At 46.4% G+C, this 15,875-nt stretch overlaps 1 protein-coding gene across 1 annotated transcript in view; it reads left to right on the top strand.

Annotated features, from left to right (window-relative positions):
• The window catches only part of sema5bb (sema domain, seven thrombospondin repeats (type 1 and type 1-like), transmembrane domain (TM) and short cytoplasmic domain, (semaphorin) 5Bb), a 48,683-nt gene extending 32,808 nt beyond the window's left edge, over positions 1-15,875 (top strand). Inside the window, exons 10-22 of the mRNA XM_030781796.1 lie at positions 196-403; positions 695-902; positions 7,808-7,925; positions 8,062-8,243; positions 10,444-10,587; positions 10,979-11,126; positions 11,376-11,601; positions 11,997-12,215; positions 12,964-13,134; positions 13,430-13,570; positions 13,735-13,773; positions 14,681-14,889; positions 15,714-15,875. Of these exons, the coding sequence (XP_030637656.1) occupies positions 196-403; positions 695-902; positions 7,808-7,925; positions 8,062-8,243; positions 10,444-10,587; positions 10,979-11,126; positions 11,376-11,601; positions 11,997-12,215; positions 12,964-13,134; positions 13,430-13,570; positions 13,735-13,773; positions 14,681-14,889; positions 15,714-15,875 (2,175 nt within the window). The remainder of the gene's footprint in view (positions 1-195; positions 404-694; positions 903-7,807; positions 7,926-8,061; positions 8,244-10,443; positions 10,588-10,978; positions 11,127-11,375; positions 11,602-11,996; positions 12,216-12,963; positions 13,135-13,429; positions 13,571-13,734; positions 13,774-14,680; positions 14,890-15,713) is intronic.

Here is a 15,875-nt window from a genome sequence, read left to right as displayed (position 1 = left end):
TGTTTTATGTGGCACTGTGGTCCTTGTGTAACGCAATCTCGTTCCCCTGTATGTATGAGTCATGCATATGTGGAAACGACGATAAAAGCAGTCTAAGTCTCAGTCCAAGTCCAAGTCCAAGTCCAAGTCTAAGTCTAAGTCTAGGTCTCGGTCTCGGTCTCGGTCTCAGTCTCAGTCTCTCTCCGTCGTATTCAGTGCGGTACGGTCGGCGATGGCGGTCCCGGCGGTAACCTGACGGAGCGCAGCCTGCAGGACGCCCAGCGCCTGTTCCTCATGAGCGACGTGGTCCAACCCGTCTCCACCGAACCCCTGGTCAACCAGGACAACGTGCGCTTCTCCAAACTGGCCGTGGACATCGTGCAGGGTCGAGATACCCTCTACCACGTCATGTACATTGGCACAGGTCAGACGAAAGGACAAAAACCACACACACACACACACAAAAAAAAAAAACCTCACAGAAGGGGTTTCAGGCAGTGGAAGTACATGAATGTAACTTCATGATAAATGTGGTCCAGAGATTATGGAAATGAAGTATACTTTCACATATTCAATGTTCAGTCTGTCTTTAAGGATGACATTACTGTGGTCTGCATTGCTTTGTGACTCATGTCTTACCGTTTGTGAAGAATTGTTTAGGAGGTCATTTGACTTTGTGTGTGTTTGTCTGTTTGTTTGTTTTTTTCCCAATCAGAATATGGTACCATCCTAAAGGTCCTCTCCACAACCAATGAGAGCTTGCGTGGGTGTTACCTGGAGGAGATGAAGCTCCTCCCTGAGGGTGAGCAGGAGCAGATCCTGAACCTGCAGATCCTTCAGAGTGACAGGTCTCTGTTTGTTGGACTGAGGAGCAGGGTACTGAAGATTCCTCTGGAGAGATGTTCCAACTACAGGACTCAACAGTGAGTGAGAGGACACAGGCATACACACACACACACACATACGCACACTGATACACGCACGCACACACACACACACACGCACACTGATACACACAGGCACACACACACACACACACTGATACACACACGCACACACACACACACACACTGATACACACACGCACACACACACACACACACGCGCACGCACACACTGATACACACACGCACACACACATACACACACTGATACACACACGCACACACACACACATACACACTGATACACACATGCACACACACACACACACACTGATAGACACACGCACACACACACACACACTGATACACACATGCACATACACACTGATACACACACGCACACACACACACACGCGCGCGCACACACTGATACACACACACACACACACACATACACACACTGATACACACACGCCCACACACACACACACACACACACACACACACACACACGCACACTGATACACACACGCACACACACACACACACACTGATAGACACACGCACACACACACACACACTGATACACACATGCACATACACACTGATACACACACGCACACACACACACACGCGCGCGCACACACTGATACACACACACACACACACATACACACACTGATACACACACGCCCACACATACACACACACACACACACACACACACACACACACACTGATACACACACGCACACACACACACACACTAATACACACATGCACATACACACTGATACACACACACACGCACACACACTGATACTCACACACACACTGATACTCACACACACACGCGCGCACACACATACACGCACACGCACGCACACACACATACACACTGATACACACACGCACACACACACACACACAAACACGCGCGCGCGCACACACACACACACACGCACACACTGATACTCACACGCGCACGCGCGCACACTTACACGCACACACACGCACACACACAGACACGCACACCTTGATACTCACACACACACACACACACACGTACACGCACACAAACACCCAGACACTGATATGCACACACATGCGCGCGCACACATACACGCACACACACACGTCATAGGGAGATACAAACACACACATACACACATACTCAACATCTGTGAAACTTACACACACACATACACACATGCACACACCCACACAAACACCCACTTTCCAAGGCTAATCTTTGTGAAGTCATCCTTACTGTAAAGGGTAGAGAAATTGTCCAGAGTAAAACTGTTCACGGAGCCTAAAGCACATCTCTGCAATCTCTGTTTTTTGGGAGGGGGGGTTTGAGAGGGGGGGCTTTTGTAGAGGTATTTGACTCTTGAATTGAGTATCCATGACAACATTTACATGCTTTTAAACTATAACTGCTTTGTAAGAGCATGGTAGTTGCTCTGACCTCCTCTAATTCAGTGCACTAACCTCATTATAACTGCACACACTTAAAAATCAATCAGCCAGTTTAACAAAACGCACCAACAATAAAAACAAAACAAAACAAAGCCATAATTAGATAATTATGGTACTGGAATACTGGACCAGAATTTATGAAATGCACCACGATACCCCTCCCTCAGGAAAAAAGAGCGCCCTTGCTCTTGGACAGGGGTGAAGGGGGGTGGGGGTGGGGGGCGGGGGGGTGACTCGAGATGGGGGGAGAATGTGTGTATTCATGAGCAGTCAAAAAAATCACTTGCCCACATAAATTCTGCCTCTCCCAGGCCGAGAGAAATTGCCGTGTGGGCGCAGGAAGTAGGTCATTTAAAAGAATCATTGCTTGATAGCTGCAGTCACTCCCAACGCCGAGAATAGCACGCACAGAAAATTAAAAAACAAAAAAAACATTAACAATAGATAAACTATTCATTGTTTTTGGGGGGGTTTTTTTGGCGCCAGGAGGCGGCTGCGGTTTACTCCAGGTACCTCAGTATAGTCTCTCGCTCATATTTTCTCATGAATATTTTTATGAATCTCATTTCCGGGTCTAAGTGAATTATTACACTATCATTTAAAGCCCACGCTGTTATATTTCAGAATTAGACGCACTTTTTTTAAGACAGCTGTTTTCACCATAGAGTCTCTCTGTACCTCTGAGCTGGGTCTCGTTCGCATAAAGAGGGTCGTTCATTTTTACAGCCCGCTTGTTTTGGGTGTTTGTTTTCTCTGCCGGGGCGTTCGCACGTCAAGAGAATTTGCTCGTGCGATCCATCAAACCGAGGTTGAGTGGGGGGAGTGCGGGGGGGGGGGGGATGGGGGCAAACGACGGTGGAGATTTAAATGTTTTCGTAGGTGAAAAGAGACTTTGTGGAGAACGCGTTCCTGTTCACGCGCTTACCTCTCTCTTCTTCCACAAACACGGTTTGGTTTTTGGTCAAACCGTGGAACACACACACGCGCACACACACACACACACACACACGCACGCACACACAAGGACGCCCCACACACTCTCACACCGACGGCAAGGGTTAGCTCAATGACGCGAGAAGACGTGAAGGAAACTAGACAGGCTGTTTACCTGCTCCATCTCTGTGCTCATAGCTTTGTCAAAGACTCCTCACCATTCATTCAAACGCTCTCTGACGATTATTAGACCGGATAATTCCCAAACGTTTTAGTATTCCCCTAACGCTGAGTGGTCAACTTTACTCCGTATCACTGGTTTCACAGAAAACACGCGCAGTGTTAAGCAGTATTTTTGGAGTAGTTATGCGCTCTCGTCAGAAGGTTAGGGTAGAGATTACGGTAAACCGTTTTTTTCAAGACGCTCCCGATGTCTCCACGTAAACGTGTCAGCGGAGTTGTTCTTTTCACAAACGTCTCTGGGCGAACTGGTATCCTTCCAGTCAGGAGCACGTGCAGTGGGTGGGACCGCCGCTCACCCCCGTGTCAAAGCCCGGTTCCGCGCGGAATGTCTCAGAGATATCCCACGGCTTTAGAATAATCCAGTCACACTCTTAGAACGGTTCCACCGCATCAATCTTAATGTCAAGGCCTTCTTTGGTCCTACTTTGAGCTGAGAGAGCGAAAGAGAGTGTGTTTGTATGTTTATTTATGTGTTTGTACATGTGTGTGCGTGTGTGTGCGTGTGTGTGCATGTGTGAGTGTGTGCGTGCGTGTGTGTGCGTGTGTGAGTGTGTGTGTGTGTGTGCGTGTGTGAGTGTGTGTGTGTGTGTGTGCGTGTGCGTGTGTGCGTGTGTGTGTGTACATGTGTGAGTGTGAGTGTGTGTGTGTGTGTGCGTGTGCGTGTGTGCATGTGTGAGTGTGCGTGTGTGTGTGTGCATGTGTGAGTGTGAGTGTGTGCATGTGTGAGTGTGAGTGTGTGCATGTGCGCGTGTGCGTGTGTGTGTGTGCGTGTGTGAGTGTGTGTGTGTGTGTGTGTGTGTGAGTGTGCGTGTGTGTGTGTGTGAGTGTGTGTGTGTGTGTGTGTGTGTCTCCAGCATCCCGACCCAAATCATTTGCATCTCTTTCACTCGGCCTCAGTGTGTTATCAGTGTGTGGAAAAACATAAAAACACAGTGTTTTTAATGGAAAAACATTTGGGAAACAGCGACGGACAAAATAAAAAGCCAAACCTTGTTACCTACGAGTTTTAGAGTTTGTTTAATAAGCAAGCGGTTCGTTTGGTGGTGCTCATTTTAGGGAATTAGTAACTTCAAACAATTACTGTCGGTCTTCTATTAATGTCTTCCCTTATTTACGACAGTATCCCTCATACCCATAACAAATACAAATACCTCATTAAAACCAGATCAGGCTGCGTTTGTTTACTTAAAACTGACTTAGCTTCCTCCCATTTCCCCTGGATTTAAGGCAAAAAAAAAAAAACCCAATAAATAAATTAAAATGAAAAACTGAAAAGAGACTCGGCCCAGAGCCAGTCAAAGCGAGTTGCTTCCGATCACATCTCTCTGCAGTCACGAAAGTAAAGACACTGAGGAGAATCATTAGCCCAAGGCTGGTCGACGCTAGTTACTTTCTCTCAAATCTCCGTGTCGTTGTGGAGGAACGGGGCGAAAAAAAGAAAAGAAAAAGAGACCGTCCGGTAAGAAACGGAGACAGAGAGATGTAACTTCTGTGAGACGTTTTGACATATCTGACAGGAGAGAAAAAAAGACCAGTTTTTGACAAGTTGTTCTCTTTTCAAGAGAACGGTGTGTGTAAAAAAGTGTAACGTGACAGGATTATTCTGTCATGCATGGTTGGTGTACATCACTCTCTTCTCTTGGCAGGGGGGTGGGGGAGGAGGGTGGGGGGGATGGGGGGGGTTGAGGGAGGGAGTGGGGGGGGGGGGGGGGTGGTTGAGGGAGGGGTTGGCTGTCCCAGACTGTTTCTCGGACACTTGGACTTATCTTGGCAGAGGACCATAGGAGATAGGTCAAATTTTGATTTAAAGTGTCTTAAATATTATTTTATTTTTTGAAAACAGTATTGTAAGCAGTGATACACACACACACACACACACACACACACACATTTATATCAATCACACTTATATCAGCTTCGCCTCCCATTAATCTGCAGATTCATGATGTAATTTGCATATCTGCTTATATGTGTATAAGGCAAATGCAGAATAATGATAATGACCAAACACAAACATAAAACACAAGACAGTTTATAAATTCAAAGAAAGAAAAGGTTTCTTAATAAAAAAAAAAACCTGCAGCTTGAAACCAGATGAGAAATCTTATTAGGAATACTGGAGATTTGCACAGGGTTTAGATTGGGTTTAGGCAATGACAGCTTTTCCACTGCTTTCGGAAGGCAGCGACACGCTGGAATAGCTGCTCAAACAGCAGTTAAATCTCTCCTGTAATTGTGTGCTGAGGTATCAGTTTTGAAGCAGAAATGAAGTCTTCAGAGAGTTAGACGTGCTATGTGAGTGGGTTACAGATTGAGACTAGCATTAATGTTAGCACTGCAGTGAAGTTAAGGATGTCAGGGGGGGATTTGCTCTCCTCTTCTCTTCTCTTCTCTTCTCTTCTCTTCTCTTCTCTTCTCTTCTCTTCTCTTCTCTTCTTTTCTCTGCTCTTCTCTTCTCTTCTCTTCTCTTCTCTTCTCTTCTCTTCTCTTCTCTTCTCTTCTCTTCTTTTCTCTGCTCTTCTCTTCTCTTCTCTTCTCTTCTCTTCTCTTCTTCAAAATGTCCCTGTGCTTGAAGATTCTTCCACTTGAACACTGAAATAGCTTGTTAACCAGCCACAGGTTTGGGGCGGGGGGGGGGGGGGGCTGTATTTGGTATTCATTTCTGAGCCTATGAAAGAAGACTTCTTGTTCTTATTCATGTGGAGTTCACTGAATGTCCAGAGATGTTTGTTGATGTAGAGGTGCATCTGATGGCTTGTTTGTGGAGTAAAAGTTCAACATTTGGTCTCGCGCCGGGGCAAGTATGCGATGAAATAATATTGATATTTGAATGGAAATCTTAACCTTCCTCAGCATATACCCCCACTTTTCTCCCTCCCTCCCTCTCTCTCTCTCTCTCTCACTCTCTCACTCTCTCTCTCTCTCTCTTTCTCTCTCTCCCCCCCTCCCACCCTCTCTCTCTCTCTCTCTCTCTCTCTCTCTCTCCCCCCCTCCCACCCTCCCTCTCTCTCTCTCTCTCTCTCTCTCTCTCTCTCTCTCTCTTTTTCTTTCACTGTGAAGGGCTAAGCAGCCCTGCTGTTTGATTGACAGCTGTGATAGTTGCCGCACCACCCGCGGTTGAAGCTTGTGCAGAGAGAGAGAAAGAGAGAAAGATAGAGAGAGAGAGAGAGAAAGAGAGAGAGCGGAGAAGAAAAGGAGGCTAAAAAAAAGATCAGATAATAACTCAGTTAGTGTTTTGTTCCTACCTCTTCCACCTTCTTGTCTGTTCATCGATGAAAAGCTTAGAAAGTGTCGAAATGAAGATGTCAGCACGTGTGTGCGTGTGCGTGTGTGTGTATGTGTCTGTCTGTGTGTGTGTGTGTGTGTGTGTGTGTGTGTGTGTGTGTGTCTAGGTCCACACTTGCCTGTTTGCTTTTACTTAAGGAGGTTTGCTTTCGGACCGGTTACGCTCTCTGTATATGGAGAATCTTTCCCCTTATTAAATTTCTCCCCCAGCGCGGCCAACCATTTTCAAACAGAAGGCATACGAAAGAGCCTTGTATCCATCCATCTCTTTCTCCTTTTCTCCTTCTCTTTCTCTCTCCCCCCCCCCCCCCCCCCCCCCCCCCCCCCCCCCCCCCCCCCCCACCACAAAGATGTGAGTGTCCTGTTTCAGCTTGCCTGTCCTTGGCTGTGACAGCTTAATTTCATTAACAAGTTTAGGTTTTAATTATGCCGTCATTAGTTGCTATTATTTCTTCATACCATAGCTGATATACACATTACCAGCCAAGTCGCGCTTCACAAAGCAATGTTTGCTATACTCGCGCTGCTGTTAATGAATGTTAGGCTTTTCGCCGTGTAAGGGCGTGTGTGTGTGTGTGTGTGTGTGTGTGTGTGCGTACATGTCGGAGTAAGTATGTTTGTACAATATATGAAAGAAAGATGATGCATAATATTATATGTCAGTGCTAGCGTAATTAATGGTCTGTGTGTGTGTGTGTGTGTGTGTGTGTGTGAGTACATGTTGGAGTAAGTATGTTTGTACAATATATGAAAGAAAGATGATGCATAATATTATATGTCAGTGCTCGTGTAATTAATGGTCTATGTGTGTGTGTGTGTGTGTGTGTGTGTGCGTGTGTGTGTGTGTGTGTGCGTGTGTGTGTGTGTGTGTTTGTGTGTATGTTTGTGTGTGTGTGCGTGTGTGTGTGTGTGTGCGTGTGTGTGTGTGTGTGTGTGCGTGTGTGTGCGCGTGTGTGTATGTGTGTGTGTGTGTGTGTGTGTGTGTGTGTGTCTTATCACAGGGACTGTTTGGAAGCTCGTGATCCGTACTGTGGATGGGACAGGAAGCGGCGGAGCTGCACCACCATAGAAGAGAGTTCCAACATGAGCCAGTGGAGCCAGAACATCACCCAGTGCCCGGTAAACGTTCTCCCAACGCTTTTCAAACGCTCTTCAAATGTTTTTACCTCAGTGCGGCCCAGCGTCTGGTGAGACAAGCGCCTCAGTACTTTCTCTTTCCGGGTTTTTTTTTTTGACAACAACCGCTTTTATTCAGGAGCGGAATCTCACTCAAGACGGCGGCTTCGGGGCCTGGGCGCCGTGGCAACCCTGTAGCCATGACGATGGGGAGGGCAGCAGCGCCTGTCTGTGCCGGTCTCGTTCCTGCGACAGCCCGCCCCCACGGTGCGGGGGGGTCAAATGCGTGGGCCCGACTATAGAGGTGGCCAACTGCTCCAGGTAACAACACACCGATAGAGTTAGAAGGATCGTTACCATGGCAACTTTCTGTTCGAGCTGCTGACAAAGTTTGAGTGTCTTTGACTATCCAAAAATCTTTCCAGTCAGGATGGCAGAATTTTAATGATATGTTTGACATTAGTCTCATCTTGAATAACTGAAAGTTTGAACTTGCTTCTTAAACTCGCTTCACTTCTAAAACAAAACTCACTCTACTTGTAAAACTAAAGTCACATCACTACTTAAACAAAACTCATTTCACTTCTAAAACTGAAGTCACGTCACTTCTGAAACTAGACTCACTTCACCTCTAAAGCTGTTTATGTTTTTCAAACTGTTAGACTGAATAGCAGACAGATTAAATAAACCAAATCCAGCAGACATGTCTCGATAGAATCAACACTAGTCCTTTTTAGTATTCCGTTAAACAGATACCGCAGATATCACATCTCCTAACACTTTGAGAATATTGGATTGTTCAAGAACGTCTGCCTTGGGTTTTTTTTTTTTCAATTTTGCATGGCCTTGCCACTCTGCAGAGAGAGAGAGAGCGAAACAGAGAGAGAAAGAGGGAGGGAAAGAGAAGAAAAGAGAGAGACAGAATCTAAGTTTCTAAACAAAAAAAAGGGGGGGTGAGCAGATCAGCCCAAAAGCATCTGGGTCAATTAAGGAGTGACTGCGCCGCGAACTGACAAATTTCAAACGAACCGCTTTTCATCGAGAGCAGCACGCGACTCGTGTTCCCCGCTCCGTGGAATTAAGTAACGTTGGAGCATTACGAAACATTTACGCGCAAGCCAAGAATGTGTCTTGAAACAAAGCAGTCTTGGTCGTACAATAGCGTTTTTTTGTTTTGTTTTTTAATTGTATTGACCGCGTTACAAAATTCAAATGCGAAATGTTCTGTAAGTTTAATGTGAACTGTCCGAATCAGTTTAATTAGTCCCAAAGCTATGTGTATGTGTGTGTGTGTTTACATTACTGTAAGAATTTAAATCCTCAGTGCTGTATCTAACAAGTGTTTTTAAACCTTTAAACCAGCTTGAACTCTTGTAATGCAGCCAAGCTACCTGTATGTTGCTCTGTCCCGGATGCAGGTTTTATGGGGGTTTTTTTTAACCTGTGCAGGCACCACACATGAATGTTGGCTCTAGCACATTTACACGAGAGTGAAAACAGCCGTGTTGATTAATACGCCTGCAAAACCCACAATGAACATTTTTATTCTCAATTCTTTTTTTTAATCCTCCCACGGAGAGAGAGAGAGAGAGATTTATTTTGAGCAGTCACAGGGAATTGCATTAGTGTCTTTGTTTATTCAAGGAAAGAATCATTATCCAATTAGAGCCGGGCATTATCGACACCGGGTCTCCTCATTGGCTGAGCAGTCATTAGACAAGTGCTGAGGCAAACTGAATTGGGTTGCCGCAGCAGGAAGGGACAGTGAAGCTAAATTGGGTCTTTTGTCAACCCTAAAATTCTTAAGCGAAAGGAGCAATGTTTCATAATGCCTGATACTGTTTTGCTTTCGCAGGAAAGCTATCACCTCGTACGCGTAATTCATGACTGCCAAGAGCAGAGACGACAGACTACAAACATCACAGACTCAAATTAACCCCAAAGAAATATCAGTTTGCTCAGTGCGTTAGCTTTTTCTGAGTGTGTGTGTATCACTCCAAGGCAGTGCGGGTGTCTGTTACCTGTATGATGTCCGTGTAGGGGGGAGTGGAAGACTTTGCAGTGGCTGATGACAGTTCATAGCCTGGCTGTAATTTGATATCACTGGGAAATTATACCTTTTTTTTTTGTTTGTTTGGGCTTTTGTTGTTGTTGTTTGCATTTTTTTCTCATGTACCCGAGAAAGCTCATTACTTTACTCAGTCTTGAAACCTTGAAGTACCTCAAAGCACGAACACGACAGGAACGAGATCAGACTCGGAGTTCGACTGCGTCTTTGATCTTTGTCGTTATTTTTGTTTCAGGATGGTGCGTCATCATCATCATCATCATCATAACAATTTATAGTCATTTGTACATATCCCCACCTGGCTGTTTGTCTCGTCTTTTTAGAGACATCCAGTAATCATAGTCTCCATGTTCCCCTGAGCACACCTGCAAACAGTGAGACAAACAGACAGTTACTGCCCCACGTCTCATACGCTGCGGGCTGGCCCACGTAACTGGTGTTGTTCACCCACAGGAACGGAGGCTGGACCCCCTGGTCATCCTGGTCCCCCTGCAGCACGAGCTGCGGAATCGGGTTTGAGGTGCGGCAGCGCTCCTGCGACAACCCTGCGCCCAGACACGGAGGACGAGTGTGTGTCGGCCAAGGACGAGAGGAGAGGTGTGTGTGTGTGTGTGTGTGTGTGTGTGTGTGTGTGTGTGTGTGTGTGTGTGTGTGAGAATGTGGTACTATTGCATCGATGTCTCTGTTGTACCTGCTCTGTTTTGTGTGTCTGTGTGTGTGTGTGTGTGTGTGTGTGTGTCTGTGTGTGTCTGTGTGTGTGTGTGTGTGTGTGTGTGTGTGTGTGTGTGTGCGCGCGCGTGCATGCATGTGAGTGTTTGTGTGTGTGTGTGTGTGTGTGTGTGTGTGTGAGAATGTGGTACTATTGCATCGATGTCTCTGTTGTACCTGCTCTGTTTTGTGTGTCTGTGTGTGTGTGTGTGTGTGTGTGTGTGCGCGCGTGCATGTGAGTGTTTCTGTGTGTGTAATAACATGTATTTGTGTATAACAGGTTATGTAATGAGAAGACGCCATGTCCCATGCCTGTATCCTGGGTGTCGTGGAGCTCCTGGTCCAAATGCAGCGCTGTGTGTGGGGGCGGGGTCCAATCTCGAGTCAGGACCTGTGAGAACGGCAACACTTGCCCAGGCTGCCCCCTGGTACGCTGTCATGCCTGTCAATCAACATTAGTTTAACATAATTGGCTGTCTGACAGATGCAAATATGGACAGAGCGTAAAAGACTCAAGTTACTTTACTTGCACAAAAGATAAAAAAAACACCCACTAAGTTACTGCCTTCATTATCCTTCCCTGGTTTAGTGTAGATCACAATTTCCCTATGAAAACTTTGTCAGTCATCTTTTCCCTTAGTTTATTTTTATGTCCTCATGGCCTCCTCTGTCTGCAGGAGTATAAGGCGTGTAACTTGGAAGCCTGCGCCGAGGTAAGGCGGAACACTCCGTGGACGCCCTGGTTTCCCGTGAACGTGACGCAGGGCGGGGCCAGGCAGGAGCAGAGGGTCCGCTACACGTGTCGAGCGCTTCTGCCCGACCCTCACGACCTGCAGCTGGGCAAACGCAAAGTCGAGACCCGCCTCTGCCCCGGAGACGGACCCGCTGCCTGTGAAACTGATGGTATGGGCTGTACACACACACACACACACACACAAACGCACACACACACGCGCGCACACACACACGCACATGCACACACTCACTCACTCACACACAGCACCACCTGCGTTTGTGAGGGGCAGCCCAAAATACAGGCAAAATGAAGCCCTCTATTGTACAACTTATTATATACCAGTCACCTGTCTTTACACACATGAATGCCCGCGCTCATGCATGCCAGCGCACACACACACGCGCATGCACACACACACACACACACACACACACGTACACTGTGGCAACTAAAGGAGACCATAAAAACATAATAAAATAAAACATTGGACACAAGTACACATCCAGACAGACACATTTCCCTTTTCACACACTGAAATTTTACCCCTCACCCCTTGTTGTAGATCTAGTGGAAGACTTGTTGAGAGTTGGTCGACCTCCGACCCGTGTGCAAGGAGCCAGCTGGTCGTCATGGGAGACGTGGTCGGCTTGCACAAAAGAGTGTTCCAAGGGTTTCCGCACCCGTAAACGCACGTGTGGTACCCCAGAGGGCAAGAGCACCCCATTTGCCTGCAGTGGATCGCCTGTGGAGTACCAAGACTGCAACCCCCAACCCTGCCCAGGTAAATGACTACAAATCCCATCATGAACTTCTCCTACTTTAACCTCCATCCCTGCCCAGGTAAATGACTACAAATCCCATCACCAACTTCTCCTACTTTAACCTCCACTCCTGTCCAGGTAAATGACTACCAATCTCATCACCAACTTCTCCTACTTTAACCTCCACCCCTGCCCAGTTAAATGACTACCAATCCCATCACCAACTTCTCATATTATAACCTGGAAACCCTGTTCAAGTAAATGACTACAAATTACATCACCCCTTCCTTCACCTACTGTAGGCTCCATCCCTGTCCATATAAAAATCTACAAATCCCGTCATCACTCTCTCATATTGTTATATCCATGCCTGTCCAGGTAAAAGACTACAAATCCCATCACCTTCTAATATTGTAATCCTTAGCCCTGTACAGATAAGACTGCAAATCCTCATACTGAAACCTCAGCAATGTTCAGGTACAATATCTCTTCAGGCTCATACCTAATATTGCCTAATATTTTCCAAACTTTACAGAAAGAGGATAAAATTACAAGAGTACAAATAAGGGACCAATTCCAGCTGTTACTTTGGTCTATGTCGTGCAAATTAAAATAATGATTAGTTTACGCTTGAGGTCATGCTGGTTAAGCATGCCCTTGTCCACTGTTGTTATGACTGGAATGCAAATTGACCAATCAGCACAAGGAGGTGAACCTGAAGGGCTATTACAATCTTAATCTTATTCGCTGTTCTTGTTTTTTTTTCAGTGAAAGGGGCGTGGTCTTGCTGGTCCTCCTGGTCTCAGTGTTCAGCTTCCTGTGGAGGCGGGCACTACCAGCGCTCTCGCACATGCTCAAACCCCAGTCCTGCCAACTCAGGTGACATCTGCATTGGCCTACACACAGAGGAGGCTCTCTGTAACACGCAAGAGTGTGAGGGTAGGAACTAAACGCACACACACACACACAGGCGCACACACACGCACACACACACATACACACACCACACACACTTATGCATGTATGTACGAAAAGACATCCACACACACACACACACACACGCACACACACATGCATGTATGTACACATTAACATCCACACACACACGGACACATACACACACACACACACACACACACGCACACACACGTGTGCGCACACTCATGTACAGAAACCAGACAGGGAAGACCCTGGGACCCCCCCACAAATCTCTTTCTTTTTTTTTTTTGCTCAGGTGGATGGGGGACGTGGTCTCAGTGGGGAGAGTGTGACCAGGAAGGGCTCCAATCGCGTAGCCGCAAGTGCGAGTTTAGCTCCGCCCCTTGCCCAGGCAATGCCACGGAGCAAAGGGAGTGCCATTCCGACGAGAGTCCAGGTACATCTCACTCCCTCCAGCCAAAAAACTCTCCCTCTTTCCCTCTCTCTGAGTTTTGCCCCGGGAGACAGTTTATTCTTTAACTCGGTATGAAGTGATAAAGGAGTAATCGTGTAAAAGCGACTGTGACTGTTATTGAGTTTCTCCTCCCTGTTTCTCTGCAGTGGCTTTGCCAGGGCTGAAAAAGAATCCAAACTGTGGAGGTAAGTAGCTTGCCTACATTACCCAGCATGCACTGGGCCACACGTTCCTGAATCCATCCAAGGGTCACCAACCATCCCTTATGACATCATTCCATTAAGAGGAAGACAGTATTGCAGCAATTCTATAGAACTGCATCAGTATCGTAGAATCGTTCCATTACGAGGAAAAAGGATATCGCATTCCCTATTAAATCCATCCAGGATGCAGTTTGTCTGGAATTTTTTCATTTTGACATTGAAAAAAAAATGAAAAAAATGTATGAATGTTAAACACTACATATGAGAGTGGAAAACAAATTGAACGAGAGACGTATGAGGCACAGACAGACTCTCGCCCCTTGTCTGAGTTCTGTGTCAAAGGTGGGTCTGTTTGTCTGAGTGACATCTCACGTCACATTAGCTGTTGCAACCTCACACGGGTGCGCAGCTCAACCGTGGTATTTGGGATTTAGAAATGACATCTGCTATTTGCTGACTCGTCAGAATTTGTCCTGTGACAAACTAAACTGATGGATGTGTTGATGCGTAACAGTTTTAAAGTTCGTTTTTGTTTCCTTGATGGACAAAAACGTATATTCTGACAATGACTGGTCTCCTAGACGTGCTAAAAACAATACTTTAACCCGTCTCTGAAAGACAGACACATAAAGAATAAGCATTTAAGAAGCTTTGTTTTCTAATAAAAACCCCAAAAAACTACTACAGCGACAGCTAATCCACCAGCTTCCATCCCCACCCTCAGAGTTTAAACGACCCTTATTTGCTTTTGGCAACCCTAATCAATCCTCCCGTCTGTCTTTTTCTCTCTCTTACTCTCTCTCTCTCTCTCTCTCTCTCTCTCTCTCTCTCTCTCTCTCGCTCTCTCTCTTTCTCTCTCTCTCTCTCTCTCTCTCTCTCTCTCCCCTAGGCTTTTCTCTGTTCCACCTGGTGTTGACGGGCGTGTGTTGTTTCGTTGGTGCGGTGGTGTTGTCTGTGCTGGTGTACGTGTATCGTCAGCGCGTTCACAGACCCTCACAGGAGTCAGCTGTCATCCACCCCAGCACCCCCAACCACCTGCACTACAAAGACAACAGCAGCACGCCAAAGAACGAGAAATACACGCCGATGGAGTTCAAGGTACTCTCAGCCTCCTGTCTCCTCTCTCTCTCTCTCTCTCTCTCTCTCTCTCTCTCTTTCTCTCTCTTTCTCTCTCTCTCTCTCTCTCTCTGTCTCTCTCTCTCTCTCTCTCACTCTCTCTCTCACTCTCTCTCTCACTCTCTCTCTCTCTCTCTCTCTCGCTCTCCCTCTCTCTCTCTCTCTCTGTCTCTCTCTCTCCCTCTCTCTCTCTCTCTGTCTCTCTCTCTCTCTCTCACTCTCTCTCTCACTCTCGCTCTCTCTCTCTCTCTCTCTCTCTCTCACTCTCCCGCACTTGCTCCCTCTTTCTCTGACAGTGAAATAAATTGTATTGTAAACTGGTAATTTGGAAAAGTGTCAGTTATGTCAGCCATGTTATTGATAAGTTACTGAACAGACGTGTCAGGGCTTAGAACTCCTCCTGCCGTCTGCGTCTCAGCTTTTAATCCAACACACTCAGAGGCAACAGTGTGTTGGATTAGTCAGTTGAATTAGTTGTGTTTATAAAAAGTTGTATTAAAGTTTAAATTTCCCAATTTTACTATGGGATGAATAAGGTATCTATCTATCTATCTATCTATCTATCTATCTATCTATCTATCTATCTATCTATCTATCTGTCAGGAAAAATGATTCTGTGTGTCAAGGTGAACCACCACATACTTCGCCTGCATATGTCTGAAATGTGTATAATAACATAAGAAACACATTTTTTTTTCTTTACGCAAGTTGCTCAGCATTACTTTTTTTAGCGGACCCTTTTTTTTTAGCCGTTGAATACTAAGCATTTGTGTCTTTCTTCTCTCTGTCTCTCTTCCCTCTCGCAGACTCTGAATAAGAACAACCTGCTGCCAGACGAGGGCTGCAACTTCTTCCCCTCTCCTCTACAGCAGACCAACGTCTACGCCACCACCTACTACCCCACCCCTCTGGCCAAGTACGACTTTCCCAGCCTGGACTCCCCCTGCAGGAACTACATGCACAGCTGA

Source organism: Chanos chanos, chromosome 8 (genome assembly GCF_902362185.1).
Source record: "Chanos chanos chromosome 8, fChaCha1.1, whole genome shotgun sequence".
NCBI classification, from domain to species: domain Eukaryota; kingdom Metazoa; phylum Chordata; class Actinopteri; order Gonorynchiformes; family Chanidae; genus Chanos; species Chanos chanos.
The sequence above is the reverse complement of the archived record's forward strand: the minus strand, read 5'-3'. Positions and strand labels throughout refer to the sequence as shown.